Source organism: Danio rerio, chromosome 4, assembly GCF_049306965.1.
Source record: "Danio rerio strain Tuebingen ecotype United States chromosome 4, GRCz12tu, whole genome shotgun sequence".
Classification (NCBI taxonomy): Eukaryota; Metazoa; Chordata; class Actinopteri; order Cypriniformes; family Danionidae; genus Danio; species Danio rerio.
In genome coordinates this window covers 24102173-24119108 of record NC_133179.1, presented here as the reverse complement: position 1 = coordinate 24119108, position 16936 = coordinate 24102173, and the positions used below count along the sequence as shown (strand labels likewise).

General features: G+C 37.4%; 1 protein-coding gene across 1 annotated transcript in view; it reads left to right on the top strand.

Moving 5' to 3' along the window:
- The window catches only part of trhde.2 (thyrotropin releasing hormone degrading enzyme, tandem duplicate 2), a 211446-nt gene that overhangs the window by 131372 nt on the left and 63138 nt on the right, over positions 1-16936 (top strand). Inside the window, exons 8-9 of the mRNA XM_685797.10 lie at positions 10695-10760; positions 16698-16885. Coding sequence (XP_690889.3) covers positions 10695-10760; positions 16698-16885 — 254 coding nt within the window. The remainder of the gene's footprint in view (positions 1-10694; positions 10761-16697; positions 16886-16936) is intronic.

The following is a 16936-nucleotide window of genomic DNA, read 5'->3' as shown; positions in this document are numbered from 1 at the left end:
AGTTCTAACCCTAATTAAACACACCTGATCAAACTAATTGAGTCCTTCAGGTTTGTTTGAAACTTTCACTTAAGTGTGTTGAAGCAGGGTTACAACTAAAAACGTGAAGGGTTACGGGCCTTCAGGAACTGAGTTTGACACCCCTGCCTTACAGTAAAGTGTAAAAATACTACATTAAACAATTATCAAAATAAAAGTTGTGTTTGTGGGTGAGTGTGTGTTTTGTTCAAATCTGTAGTCATCTTGGCAGGTAAAAAGAGAAAATAAAGTCGGCTTCCTCTTGAATGATCTGAATTATTTTGAAGTGTTTGTAGATGAGCTGGATCATCATGTCATCTTTAGCATAAATAACATCCTATTCAAGCTATGCAGCTTCTCTGAGTTCCTCATCGACTTGAAACATGCTGATCTCTCCTGTCACTCCATCCTTACAGGAAACTGAGAAATAACCTATAGTTAGTAACTTTCATAATTAAAAAAGTGATATAAAGGACACACTGTACACAAACATGTAAATAGATAGATGGATAGATAGATATGATGCAGGTTATAATAACAAAAACCGGTATGATCTGTAAGAAACTGAAACGCCTAGTGTTATTTTTAATTGCTATTAATGTGTGTGTGTGTGTGTGTGTATGTGTATGTGTGTGTGTGTGTAAATATACTTCAATTTATTAAAGTTCATGCTAGTTAATACTACGGTGTGCTGTTGCATTCATTAACAAAGTTGTAGATACTGCAATATATACTGTATAATACAGTTTACTATAGTTAGTATGGTTCAAAAACGTACTATTATTTACTATAAATACTATTGCAACTTCTTATTTCATGTGGGTTGAATCGTATCTTTAGAACCATATAACATGATTGAAAGCAGCTCCTAGATAACTCATAACTGTTTCTTATATAAGAAACAAACAAGAGAAGCACCCAGCACAGTCCTTAGCTTAGCTAACAGTATTGAACATATAGATAATTATTAAAAATCATAACTTACCCTCTGATTGCTCGAGGCCTCCAACAACGTGAGCTGCCCTGTGTCATGACAAACAGAAACGCCCCATCTCATTGGCTGGCTCTAGCCAATAAACTGGCTTTGCTGCTCTTTTACTGGTATGTACATTTCCACAGAATTTATTATTTTTAACAAGAATCTCTTCAGAAAAGAGTTTAAATAAACCCTAAATAATAAAATAATCGTAGGAAATGATTATTTTGCACCTCAGTCCTGTTGGCTGCTGGCATTGTTCATTGGTCAGGCATCAGCCAATCAAACAGCTTTACACCAGCCCCGCCCCTCCCCTGCCCAGCGCTGCTCACGCCTCTGCATCTGCGAGTGCACAGATGAGTTCTGCTACAGAGATCGCGGGAGATGTGTTGCAAAAGTCAGAGCGCGGGAGATTTGTAGTTGTACTGACGAATCTGAGAGGTTGTGAGTGCCGACCTGTGGTTGTAGAGCGAAGATGCAGTCAAATTTGCCGTGCACACGTGTGTCTGTCACTTTGTATTTGTGAATGACATTTTACAAATACACAACTATTAATCTGCAACTTCCAATTTAAAACACAAGTGTGTGGATTGTTGTGTGTGTGTGCAAATCGAGGATTTCAGCTGTTCACATCAGAGCTGTAAGTGTACATTTCAACCTACACATACAAATATTATTATCACAAGTGCTCACATTTACATTTGCAAGCTCTCGAGTTTCGCAACTGATTTACCTTCATACAATACACACTGTCATATGTGATCCTACCATGTATTTACCAATTCATTCAGCTTATGAGATTATTAGAAACTGTTTGATTTTGGGTAAAATATTCCTTATGGGGACGACTTGCTTCATTCAACATATGTCTGTGATCAGCTCTGTTCTCTCCTCTGCTGTCTGCCTGCCTCTGTTGACTGAAGCTGATTTCATTCTCTCAGTGTCTCTCTTTTGCTCTGTGTGGCATCTCTTCTCCTCCTCGTGTCTCTCCAATATTGGAGCAGCAGACAGACGTGAAGCTGAACTCTTCAGAATACTTAAACAGCAGACAGATTGAAGTCCATTACCCATCTTGCTCTCTCTCTTTCTGTGAGCACGAGGGTGTCTTCATTGGTAAATGGTGGATGCGCTGCTGGGGCGGAGGATGAATGTCTCTTGTAAAGAGTAGTGGGAGTCATAAATGAAGTCTACTGCTGGAGTGATGAAGCTCCGCCATGTCATTTACACACACTGCCCATCGCTTTTAAAGCCACTTTCAGATGGATCATATTATGGGTTAGAAGAAATAGTCATTCCGCCTGCAAATGTGAAATCGTGACCTGTGAATAGCAGAGGACAAGTGTGCTTCTGCCCGGGAGAAATAAACTCCAGTGCGTTACAGTCCTTCTTCATCCTCCGGGTGCGATTTGAAGCTTCTCCTTCCCTGAATTCCTGTTTGTCGGCTCTCAGCGGGTTCCTGACTTGGAGAAAGACACTCTGTGAAATCCCCGTGGATGTTGTGGGATAATAATCTGCTCTGAACACAGATGAAATCGCCAGATACTCCTCGATTCAATTTGCCAACATCCTGGAACACAGATAGGATCCATTTTTCCCCGTCTTCCTCTTCTTCTCCCTCCGGCTAGGCTGTTCCGCCTCATTATTACTGTTTTCTGTCTCTCTCTTGTGGGAACTTTCAGCATCTCTGTCTGTCTCTGAGTGATTGATGAGAAGAATAGGTAAACACAGCACCTCACCAAACATTCTGCCTCCATTGCCTCCAAATTACTTTTCATATGCAGGAAAATTGTAGACATATTTCTTCTCGTATTACTTTTGAGGGAACTCATTTAGTTGGATGAATAATGAATTATTTATGATCTGCTTTGACTCTGGTGGTGAAGGCTCTCTCAGAAATCTTGTGTTCTAGCTCGGGGGGATTTACATATCGAAAGCGATCAATCTTTTGTCTCCCTTTATAAGTAATTTGACTTTGCAGAATCAAGAACCAGAACTGAATGTGCTTATAAAACCTGATGAAGGGTCATTTAGGATATTATTTTGTTCTAACGAGAAGTCAGAAGAGTAACTAGCCATTGACCATAACAGTAAATTAATTCAAATGAACACCAGCATCTTAATGGAATCGGTTATTGAGTCTCTAGGTCTGATCCAAGTCTGTTTTTAGATAGATTTTTCTGCATTATGAGTATAATCTAGGCTTCAAGTGTTTCCCAAAAGGAAGATACTGTAACAGCTAGCTGCTGTGGTGATACAGTTATACATAATTCACCATAGCTTACATAGGTCATCTTATTCTGTTCTTTCAGGAAGCATTTGTCGTCAGTATTTTCCTGACTTAATTGTATGGTCTTTGTAATCACAATGCTTTATGTTGCTCAGTGTTTAGCTGTAGATTTCCTTTACCCTTTAAGGACCTTAGTGTTGTGATAATCTTTTTTGCCCTTTAAGGACCAGTGTGTTTTGATGACTGGTTTTTGATGGAAGTTTCAGAGAGTTTGTTGTTGGCAATAAACGACACACGCATTTCGTGTGCTCAGCTAGAAAGTGCGTCTGCGACTATATTTGCGACTAACTTTATTTGCGACTATATCTACACTGCTAAAATTATTAGTCACTAGCTAAAACACCACCAGGATGCATTGAAAAGCTGAATAAGTAGTAATTAAATCTTAAGTTTTGCAGAATATGCCATTTTGTAGAATATGTATTCTTCTTACAAATCATGTTAGCTTAGCAACATATGCTAACAATCATCAACACCGACTTCCGTAGACTACAGCGAATAGTCTGGACTGCTGAACCAATCTGGCACAACCCTTTCTACACTTTACGAACTGTACTCTTCCAAGGTGAGTAAAAGGGCTCACAAAATCACCCTGGACGCCTCGCACCCAGCACACTACCTATTTGAACTGTAAAAGTCTGGTTGGCGCTTCAGAGCACCAAGCACAAAAATAGCCAGACACAGGAAAAGCTTCTTTCCTCAGGCCATCTACCTCATGAACAGTTAAATATTCCCCTACTGTGCAACAAACACGTGCAATACTTTATCATACGGACTTGTACACAGCTCCTTATATCAATATACAATGCAATACTTTCTCCATTCACATTTGTACACAGCACCTTATAACCAGTATATTTATAACAAATTGTACATACAATTCAACATCCAGATATTTTTACTCAGTTTAATGTTTATCATCTTTTTTTTCATATTTATTTTGTGTTGTCACTTGTCACTTTATGTACACTGGAAGCTTCTGTAGCCAAAACAAATTCCTTGTATGTGTGAAGCACACTTGGCAATAAAAGTGATTCTGATAGTACTTTCATGGTAGTACAATACAGATGCTAATGTTGAATCAGACAAATTAAGTTTCATTTAGGTTAGGATGTTTTCTTACTATATATAGTAAATGACTAGAGTATGTAGATGGCAGAGCTTTTAAGATGATCGACACGCTGTGTTTTGGCTGTCTGCGTGTTTTCCACTCTTTTCTGTCTCTCTGTAAGAGCTTTTGGTCACTACACTGCAGTGGGTAGCAACATAGTCATTAAAATACACACTTTTAGGGCAGGCAGACTGGAAAATGTCAACACCAGCATAAAATGGCTCTGGGTGGTCCCTCGCCGTTATGCAAATGCATGCAAATGAGCCGAATGGGTATTTCATACTGCAACACTTAAATTCAGATTCTCTCAGCACTGATATCTGCTAAAAGAGACTGGGAAATGGTTAAAAACTCACTCAAATTTGTCATTCATTACAGAAAGAAGTGAATTCAGATGTAAGTTGCTTGTTGATTGGTCGACTTTGGATAAATAATCCAATTTGTGTGCAACTGGATGTATTTTTTCTCCTCCTGCAATGGCAGTCAGCAGAACAAATCAGTGTCAAAATAATGACAACACACTGTGACGGCCCTATCAGAGGCAGGTTTATGCCACATGGTCACTCTGCCTCAGGGGAATAACTCTACCAATAGAAAAGAGAGAGAGAGGGGAAGAGGAATTGCACCGGTTTAAAACAGATTCATCAGGATGGTAACATGAATCTGGTGCAGCTCCAGACTCCAATCCCAGACTCTCTGAGAGCTCAGCAGAGCATGTAGAGAGAAGAAGGCCAGCTGGACCGAGTCACGCTTTCAGGATCCCAATGCAATTTGCTCAGACCTCTCAGCATGACTCCTGTCAACAAGTGCCCTTTTTGATTTGATTTGTGAGGCAAAGGCTAGAATAATTGCCTTATTAAAGGAATTGGTCATCCCACAATAAAATCCCTGACACCATCTGCTCACACCATTCCCAGACCATAGAATTTGTCTTCAGTTATTCACTTACAGTTACATTTACTGTGATCTCATTGAAGTTAATTAAAGGAAAAGGTGCATTAAAGAAAATCTCCAATCTTTCTTTCTTTCTTTCTTTCTTTCTTTCTTTCTTTCTTCCTTCCTTCCTTTCTAAAACAGGCTCTATTTAAGTCACCAAAAGTTAAACAGTTGAGCTTTACCATGTTTGAATCCATTCAGCCAATCTACATGTATAGGGGAAGGCCTTTTAGCTTAGCTTAGCATAATTCATAGAATAAGATTAGACCAGTAGCATCTTTCTAATAAATATAAATAAATAAAAAGATTATCAATCCACAATCAAACCATAAATGCTTCAAGGGTAATTAATGTGTTGCTGCTCTTTGGATAAGGTATTCATGAAAATAAAAAAAATGTTCTAAAAGTTAAAAAACCCTACTCTAAGGGTACTTTCACACAAGCACTTTTGGTCCGCACCCGGGTTAGTTTGACGTCATACTATGGTACGTTTAGCTAGAGTGAACGTGTCTTCTGTCCTCAGGTGCGCACGTGTAAATCGTACCAGAGTCCGCCTGAAAGAGGTGGTCTGGGGTACGATTCATGCAAACTCTGGTATGGCTCACCTCTGATGTGAATGCAATCGTACCAAATAACAGAAGTAAACCGCCAACTGTACAACAAACTATCGTTTTTTACAATGTTCGTTCGTGTGACTCCTTGGTGACACTTGCGGGACTGAGCCAGGGCAAACAGTGATACACTGTGATGCCTGCTTGTCTCCTCCAAAAACACCTTCTGCAGTCACTGTGTGATGTTCTGAATGTTTATAATATTTTTTGTGGCAAATGGATGCAAGTCGCTTTCTGTATGTCCAAAACCAAAAGCTTCAATTAAAGCAGAATGACTGCGATGTGCGGACGTCTTTCCATTTCAGCGCTTGCTTTCGTGACAGTCACCCAGCAACCACTGTGAACAAAACAGCAGCTCGATGATGCAAGCGTACCGGGGTTTAGAAGGAAAAAAAACAGTGTGAACACAAACCAACTGAGGAGGTGGCAATGGGAGACAATTGAACTTGGGTACGGTCTAGGCAATTGAACCAATTGTGAAAGCACCCTAAAGTACAATTCATGTTTATTTTTATAGCACTTTTACAATATAGATTGTGTCAAAGCAGCCTAACATAAAAGTTCTAGTAAATTTAAACTGTGTCAGTCCACTTTTCTGAGTTTAAATTCAGCTTAATTCTGTTCAGTGTGGTTTAATTTTAACTGCAGAAAGTCCAAACACTGGAAAGTAAATCTATCGATGTGCAGCTGTACAAGTCCCAAACCAAGCAAGTCTGTGGCGACAGTTCCAAGGAACAACATTTTACCAGTTGACGAGTGAAGGAAAAAAAAAACCTTGAGAAAAACCAGGCTCAGTTGGGCATGACCATTTCTCCTCTGGCAAAACGTCTTGTGCAGAGCTGCAGTCTGGGCACCATCGCGGAGAATCTGCATGTGAGAGTAGGTGACCGGCGGGTGTTCAGGCTGGCCCACAGGACCAATGAGAAGACTCTGTCTCTGGAGTTTATCAGGAATCAGTCTTATTCTCTCCACTCCTCCACGATCACCAGAGAATCTGCTCAGGATACGGCCTGGTCAAGAATTATAAATACCTCAAGAAGTGCTCTGTTGTTGGCATCATTTCTTCACAGGTTTTGGATCACATCAATAGTGCTCCACAATCTTGTACACTCAAGAGCCAGTGATAGTTGTGTGCAGTTCTCACTTGTTTATAACTGTATTTACATAACACTGTTGGCGGCTCGGCACTGGTGTGTATCGCTTGCTTGGCTTGCAACTAGTGGAGTTGCGCATCAGTGGAGTTTTCTCTTCAGTGTTTCAGCAGTGACTTTGCATTACACTGAACTGGACTAAACTTCAACTGCGACAACTGGATTGAAACATAATATATACTAAATATATACTAGAATGTTGAGCTGCTTTGGCACAATCTACACTGTAAAAAGTGCTATAGAAATAAAAAATTATTTTAATTGAATAGCATGTAGAGTTTGCCGTGTGTGTATGATGTGTCTCTGCTGTTGGTTGTAAAGTGAAGTAATTCCACACTTTTCTGGTGAGGTAAACCACTGCAACATACTCTACTACTTTTGTATGTTTGTTCATACTTTCCATGTTTCTACTGTACACCTTACCTAAACAAGTGCCATGCATGTGCATGACATTATCATTTTCAAAAACTAAAATTTTAGATGTTACACAGACACAACAACGACGACATTTTTAGATTTATGCGTTTTCAGTCCCAAAAATGTCATGTATATGGTCCCTAGTAGGCTACATGAGCAGCTTGAACATTCTGCAAAATGGTTTTATTTGTGCTTTACAGACAGAATCTAAATCACTTTCAAATTGCTACCTTTAAAACCAATAAAGAGTTGGAAAGATTTAGCAAAGAACACAGTTTTTGGTCAGCTTGATCTCTTGACTCCAGCCAGTTTATCGCTCACGGTCAGTCAAAAGTTATCAAAGAATCTAGTAAAGTGGAGTAAAGGCCTCCCACCGGATGTTCTTATCAGATGAATGCAAATGTGCTTTCCAGGATCAGACTCCTTCATCTTCATGTCGCCCACCACCTGTATCACTGAGACTGCGGGGCAGAATACGCCTGATAATGAAGAGCTGCCGCTGTTTAACAGATTAAAGTCTTTTAGCAGTCAAATGAACACCCACTGGTGTCTTTGCTTCAATAATACACAACACAGATATTACTTCCCCTTTTAGTGCATATTTGTCTGTGTTTGATGTCGAGGCACTTGGATTAGGATACATTAAATATGATTTTAAATTGATTTATTATGCACTTTGCTGACTTAGGGTGAGAGCTTTCCTTTTATCGCAAATATCATGTATAATAATGCACTTTTATAAGTATGATTCTAGAATTTCGGGTGCATTTAACATCTCCAAAATAAATTATTTTTTTTAAATATTATTTTTCAAAATGGTTTCATTAATGTTTTTGAAAAATAACAACGCAAATTATATAAAGTTATCTCTAAAAATAATGTTTTTTATTTTGTATTTAGGGACATTTTGTCTTAAAAAGCTTAACTCCCTCTATGTACAGTGTAGGGGAGGCGTGGTATTTAGAAAAAGTATTTTTTTTAATGGGAAAAATATGATGAAGGGGCGGTTGATGTGGAATTGAACCACATTTTGGTAAAAACCCAAACAATACTAACATAAAAATAAAAAATTAAAAAAAAACACTGAACTACTGAAATGTATTGAATACTTTATATCAAATGCTTTTTTGGTGATGGCAGCTTAAAGACGCCTCTCATATGGAGAAGTCATGCATTGCTTATTTGTGATTTTTGTCACAGATTTCAACAGTGTAAATATTCTGATGGTTCTGGGGGTCTCGTCTATCAAATCTGCTTTATAATTTGTGTTTTCTATTGGATTTAAGTCAGGTGGTTGGCTGCGCCATTTTACAGAGCTTTATTTTCTTTCTCTGAAACCATTTGAGAGTTTCAGTGTCTGTGTTTTTGGATCACTGTCTTGCTGAAATGTCCACTCTGATTTCATCTTCATCATCCTGATAATGTACGGTAGATGTTGGACTGAAGCAGCTGTTATTAATTTACAATGAGGAAAGGCAAAGGGTTACTGAGGAACTTCTGTGAGATTTCAGCTGTGTGGGCTTTCATTGCCTATTTATAGATTCCTTTCTTCATGTGTCCAATAATTTTTCCCTTTGTCATTTCCTTTTATTACACATAACTTAAATTGTAAACTAATTAATTTTGTTTTCTGAGCAGATATAATTATTGTTGGTTGTTATCAACATCTGGTGAAAATTTCAAGTCAACAGCATTTTTAGCAATATGCTTTCCACTCTACCAATTTTATACTGTCTCTACCTACTGAATCGTATATTTAGCTTCAATTATCATTCAAATTAAGTCTAATTTTTTTTATCATTTTCTGTCTGTGTTCACGCTATTAAATTATATACACAATTAAAATTATATAAACAATTGCATGAAACTTCTATGTTGTGCATTATTTCTAATTACATATATATATATATATATATATATATATATATATATATATATATATATATATATATATATATATATATTGGAAAAAAAATTAAACCTACAACATTTTTCTAAACTAAATGAAAATTTTCATATTGTCTTTAATATTGTGTAATTATTGTTTATTATTAATATTTTATATTAATATTATATTCACATTGTATTTAATATTTCTCTAAAACATATACATTTGAGTAATAGTTTTTCTAACTAATAAAAATTTTGTTTCACTTGATTTTTTTTTTTTATTTGTATTTAATATTTTTCTATAACATATACATTTAGGTATACTAGTTTTTGGACCGTTATCATAAGTTGTTTTGTTCGATATGCCCTAGACCTGGCTTCAGTGCTGACTAATCTAGTGTATATACACAAATATAGTATTGTATAGCATCCCATTAAAAATATGAGTTTAAAAGATACATTTGAGGGGACAATTATATATGTTCCTACATTCTACTCTGTTACATGAGTTATTAAAAAGAAATAACAATCTGTAGAGCACAAGCATGCACAATCTTACAACCAATAATATTATGAAAGGTTTTTGCCATGTGCTATCTGGTTTGAAGTCTGAAATGATGGAAAATGCCACCTCTGTTAGTTAAAAGTCTGTCAGTGATTTAAAAAGTCGCCAACAAAACAATTAGTATCATAATAACATTAACCACATCAAATAATTTTGCATTACTTTACATTAATAATAAATACTGTCAATCATACAATAGTTGTATATCATTCCAGAACAGGGAAAGAATATGGGAAAATGTTTGAAATGTATTTAAAATCCATGTCTTTTAAATATGTACTATGGTAATAACTCATTTAATATAACAGCACTATACAAGAAATAGGTTTTAACCATTTTACATACTGAAGGAATCAGTGCTTTTCTTCAGTTAATTCCTCTAAAACTCAGGATGCTTATTATAAAGTGGATAACTTCCCCATCTTTTGTGTCTTGAATGCAACTCTTGTAAAATCATGATGCTGATTTGTATTTTACTCATGCAGTGACACACACTGATGCAGCATCGACTTGAACAACATAATCAGCCTCTAATTGGCCTTCTTATGGTCCTCCTTGAACTGACAGCCAATCACACCCAAACATCTGCTGCTGATTTGCATAAGTTCAGCTTGAATTGAGAGGATTAGTAATGTTATTGTTTGGGCTTATTCGGTTTCCCAAGTTGGCATTCCTGTCCAAGTCCAATCTATTCCTCTTCCAATATTGATCTGCGTCTCTGTGTGTTTGCAGGATTACTTGATGACGCATATGTACGGGAACGCAGCAAGAGATGACTTGTGGAACAAACTCTCAGAGGTAAGATTTTACACATCTTCTGGGTGTGAGACCTACATCCGTGAGCAGGAATCATGGCTGGGGTCAGTTAACGCTGAGCAGCGAGTGAAATTGTGTGTGTTCAACCCACTTAAATTCAGTGAGTGAAGCTCCTGCATGTGCTCAGAGATTCATACGCTGCATTTGGGTCAGAGGCCATTATATAACTGCACATCATCAGCAGAGCACAATTTATGCCAACACACCACCTACTCACATCAACGCATATGGGCTTTATACAAATGCCACATGGGAAAGAGTCTGGGTTGTGTTTGATTCTCTTGCTTCTACACTTGAGGTTTCACTTAAAATGGAAATGTTTCTTACAGAGGAAGGTCAGATATTGATCCAGAAAACTCATCACTGCAAACCTGCTGAATGCAAATGTTCAGATACTGCAAATCAAGTCTTTCTGCTGATTTTGCTGATTTTAATTAGTTTATAAATGACTTGAATCTTAATTAGTGAAGTGTAACAATTGTTATCAAGCCTGATGAGTCTCAAGCATGAGGGTTTAACTTAGGTGTAGCCAAAAATAACACAAGAAGAATCTAAAAATGATCGTCTGCTGGAGGAAAGTTGACCTATTTAATGCTTGACTCTGGCCTCAGGAATACAGTATTTATTGGGTTTGGCATGACTGTCCCCCTCCTGACAGAAACACTCAGGTGTGTTTTCTGTGATCCGCTGCTTCAGTTTCTCTGTCTTTTGTAGTACCACTAAAGGTTTAGCAAACATATATTGTTACTGGCACACTTCACTTCCCATAATTCCTTCTGTTTAATTACCAGGAAGTCTAACACTGATGCTAATGCTTTTTTCATTTCATGATAATACAGCATATTTCTTTATAAACCATAACTGTTAAAACACCATTCTAGATTTAACAAACTTATTAGGGTGGATGTGTTAACCAAACAAACATGCTAGTTTGCTAAATCACGCTGTTATAAATTATACAGATGTCATTTTAAAGTTTAACTGTATAATTTTAAAGTTTTAACTTTTTAAAAGGCATTTTAGGGCATGAAAGGAACTTGATACATCAAGCGGAAGCAAGAATGAAAGTGAGTGATTATTAATAAACGTAGCCAACAGCCATAATCACAGAGAAACCGAGCATTGAGTTCTGAACACTGAGATCTGCTTTTAAAGTCGGACGACTCTCAGCAAGTCCTCTCAGTGCTCATCTCACAAGTGTCATGACTTTAATGAGATTACTTTCAAGCGTAATCTCAACGTTATTATACTTTGTAATATACCAGCAGGACATTTAGCGGCTATCAGTGTTGAGTGAAGCGTTTTGTCATTCACATCACTCTCCCGGCTGATGGGCGACTCTTTTTCATTTTCTCTCTCTGAACGGAAGAGATTTAAAGGTGAATTCATACGAAGTAGCCGAACCTAGACCCCTGTATCCTCTCAGTGACCGTGTTTGTGAGGCACTGACGAATTTAGCTACATTAACAGTCTGTGACAGCCCATCATCTAATGAATACTGATATGCGCTGTGTTCATTAGCTATTCATGAAATCCAATTTGCTGCAATAATCTGGCAGTGCTTAGCGCCCACAAAGCCCTTTGTCAAGCTCACGACCCATCGCCGGACTGGCCTTCACTTCCTTTAATTATTTCCACCAGAGTAAAGGTACTGTAGCTTCCTAAAAGCCTTCCTACGGAAAATGATTCATAATAGGAACATGAGTTGCCGTCATCAGCCTCTTCTCTTCTTCTGTATTCATACGGTAAACAAACCGTGAGTCATCTACAAATGTGAAAAGTCGTCCAGTTTCTGTTATATATTCTAGACACTCATCAGTCAGCTTGGTTATGCTCACATTTTAATGCTCATGATGGTTATAATAATCTGTATAAGCAAGAGTTTCACTAGTGCACATGCTTGCCTGATCTGGTCAGGTTGAAGTTTACAGAAGAGCAAGAGAGCCTGACAGAGCACTTTTGTTTCTGTCACCACATTCCCCTTTAATCCCTCGGGTCAAAATAACACACTGACTCTGTGCTGCTGCAGAAACACTGTAAACTTCCAAAGCTTTACAAACAATTCCAGACAAAAGTACCAAATAGACGTAAATATGAAATGCTGCACATATTTAGGATGTGGCAAATGAAAATGATTGGAAATGTCTTTGAACCCAATGGAATTCACTTCGATCCAAAACTAGCGGACTGCTTTCCTATCTACTACCAAAACAGACAGCTAGATCAGGAATAAAATGGAACCCCATAAATCATTGACTTTGCACTGGCAGCGATAAAGATACATCTCATATGAAGCACAAGAGGCTTGGCTCATAGTTGATTTCTGTTGTGTTTTACTTCAGTGCATTGCATGCATGCATAAGAAGGAACTTAAACAATATAAAGGCAGCACTGGATAGCAGGTGCATCACCAAAGATAGTAAGACCACTGATTTTAGCATCGGTTGCTAATTGCACTTCTTTAGGCCATAGAAATTAGGTTTTAGCACAGCACTTATCATCACTCCTGTAATTAGGTCACAGTATCATTGTGGTTATAGAGCATGGATGGAAAATTCAGTCCAGCAAAGCCATAACCTTGCAGAGATTCCCTCCAACCATAATAAAACACAGCCAGACAAGCAAGTCAAGGTCTAATAGGCCGACTTTTCATTCTAACATGAAGCAAATCTTTTTAGTTTTTTTAAAAGCAAGGAAAAAAATCCCAAATTTAATCTACACTCACTGGCTGCTTTATTAGGTACACCTGGCCAACTGCTCGTTAATGCAATTTTCTAATCGACCAATCACATGGCAGCAAGTCAATGCCTTTAGGCATGTAGATATGGTAAAGACCATGATCTGCTACAGTTCAAATCGAGCATCAGAATGGGGAAGAACATTGATTTAAGTGACTGTGAATGTGACATGGTTGTTGGTGCCAGACAGGCTAGTCTGATTATTTCAGAAACTGCTGCTCTCCTGGGATTTTCATGCACAACCATCTCTAGGGTTTACAGAGAATGGTCAGAAAAAGAGATATGCAGTGAGCGGCAGTTCTAGGGGTGCAAATGCCTTGTTGATGCCAGAGGTCAAAGGAGAATGGCAGGACTTCCAGCAGGATAACGCGCTATATCATAAAGTGCGAATCATCTCAGACTGGTTTCTTTAACATGACAATGTGTTCATTGTACTCAAATGGCCTCCACAGTCACCAGATTTTAATCCAATAGAGCACCTTTGGGATGTTTATGGAACGGGATGTTTGCATCAAGGATGTGCTGCCGACAAATCATCACGTCAATATAGACCAAAATCTCTGAGGAATATTTCTTGTAGGTTGTTAAATCTATGCCACAAAGGATTAAGGCAGCTCTAAAGGCAAAGGGTGTCCAACTTAGTACTAGGATGTAGTGATGGGAAGTTCGGATCATTTTACTGACTCTGATCTTTAAGTCTTGTTCATCAAGATGAACAAATCTTTTTTTGAGTCATTTCATTCATTTTGTTCAATTTGCCAAAATATTTTTAAAATGTTACGAATTGCTTCCAAACACATCTAAAACTAGCCCAAAAGGTGGATTGCACGACAAATAAGTCATAAATAGAATATACGAAGGAGAAAATAATAATTCAATGTTTACCTGCTCTTTTGTCTATGAAGGCATTTTTGTCTCTTTGCTCAGCTCACCTCTTCATGTCTTCAAATGTCAGGGGTTCTCTATATGCATATGATTGGCTCGTGATGAACGAGTGACTTAGACCCGATAGAGGACTCGAGAGATGAACGAATCAAATCTTTTTCCGGCTCTAATTGCGTATGATTGGCTCGTGATGAACGAGTGACTCAGACCCGATAGAGGACTCTCGAGGTGAGCGGATCAATTCTTTTTCCGGCTCTAAACGTGTATGATTGGCTTCTGTCAATGTGATGAAGACATGAAATGAACGATATCACCTGCACACGTGCGGATGAACGAATCACTCCCTGAGAGGACTCGTAGTTCCCGAGTCATATTGAAGATTCGTTCAAAATGAACGAATCATTCATGAACGACCCAGTACTACTAGGATGGTGTACCTAATAAAGAGTGTATGTGTGTTTCCATCAAGTTGTTAGAGTCGCTGAGTGTAGTAATGGTAACCTAATAACTAGGCCCACACGAAATCTGAGCGTGCAGAATTCTGCATATTTTCCGCAGATTTTTAGCCCATCATTAATTCTGTTTATTTACTTGAGTAAATGTGTGTAAAATCTATATTTATTCAGTTTTTTATTAATTACAGCAAAATTATTGACCAATATGAAAATGTTCATCTGATTTATGTAAAACACAGTTTGTTAAGTAATATTTTCTGTATTTTAGTAGAGATATTATGTGAGAGACTTGCTTTGTTTACCAAATGACGTGAATCTAATTGAACTTGCATTTTAAACATTGAATAAAAGTTAAAAAGATTTTTTTATTTTTTATTTCACATATTAAGGTTTTAGTTATGATACTCCCAAAATTATTCCGCAGAAATCCGCAGATTTTTACTAAAATTCTCCGTAGAAATAGCAAAAATAATCCGCAGATTCCGACTGGCCCTACTAATAACCAACAGTAAACAAGGCACACAAAATGGGGACATCTGATTAGTCATGTGGGTGTAATGTTCATTATAAGAGTTTATTCACATTGACCCGTTTTTGCACCAGCAGAGCGTTAAAAACTTTTTAGTGAATTAAGGGATTTTTAATCAAAGTCATACGGTACTTCAAAATGCACATTAACAGGGTGATGGAAATTCAACTCGGGTCTCTAGGAATGTACAGGCAGGAAAGTTTTTGCCCATATCCTTAGCAGAGATTAATTGAACCCACGTCAACCAACCCAGTGTCCTAAAAAAATAAGAAAAATTAAAAACAAAAGTCGACACAACACTTGAGAGCAAATAATAAATAAGCTAAAAACATATTTTCGGTAAATATAATTTATATACCATACACAGCACACACAATTTTTGAGTTCTGAGTGGAATACAAGTGTATAGTTAGTATTTTTCCACATTCCAGTTCCAGTGGATTCTGGGATTTTAATCAATATAGACTTTGAGTTCTTTGTTCTGACATTTGAAGTTCACCTTGATCATTCACTTTTAAATGTTTGATGTCTAAGGACAACATTTTTTATACGAAAATAAAATAAATGTTATTCATAGCATTTCCAGTGTTATGCATTCACCTACTGTCGTTTTTAAAAATGGATACAGCAGCTCAAGGTGAAACATGGAAGAAATTCTATAAAGTATTAAAACATTCCTCATACATACAGAGAGCTTTTGAAAACAATTCACTCAGAAAACTGCCAGTTGTCCACCGTGCCGAGCCATTTATAGTTGCATTTTTAAAGAATAAGGAGGAGCGGTGTATGCAACACATTTCCCTCAGGGACAAAACTCAGTCATATTACAAGCTTTCTACATTAATGAGCCGTGAGATCCAATTTTATGTTTTACTTCTTTAAAATAGGAGGAGCAGCTCCCTCTGAACAAATCAGACCTATAAATCTAATTTTGCTCTTTTACAAGAGTCGTTCTTGTGTAGAGAAATTAGACTGGAAATTGCTTTATGATAATCTTGTGTGTGCTGTTAAAAAGAACCGTAATGTTTAATTTCCTTTTTATTCCTTTAGAGTTTTTAATTATAACATAAACATGTATTTCATAATTAAAAGTCATTTCATTAAAAAATTAAAAGCCCTAGATGCTAGAGTCTAAGATCTAAATAAATACTCATTAAATACATCAAATCTGGATTATTTTATGAATATGTTTCCATTTGGTGGTGCCTAAATCCTAAAGATGACAGAAAACTAACTTGCATTCATTTAAATTAGCCTATTAAGCTATATAAATATTGATATGTGTGATGTGTTTGTGTCTTTTGCGCCACAGGCCATGCAGCGGGAGGGAAAGGACATCAACATCACACAGGTTATGGACCGCTGGACTCTACAGATGGGCTATCCGGTGGTCACCATCAGCAAGAACGACAGTCTGGACAACAGCATCACTATTTCCCAAGAGCACTTTGTCTACGACACAGACGCCAAGATTCAGAATCCTGAGCTGTTCAACAAAAGGTAGTCTGCCATATGTCAGTGGTGACAGGTTGTTACATGAAAATGAAAGCC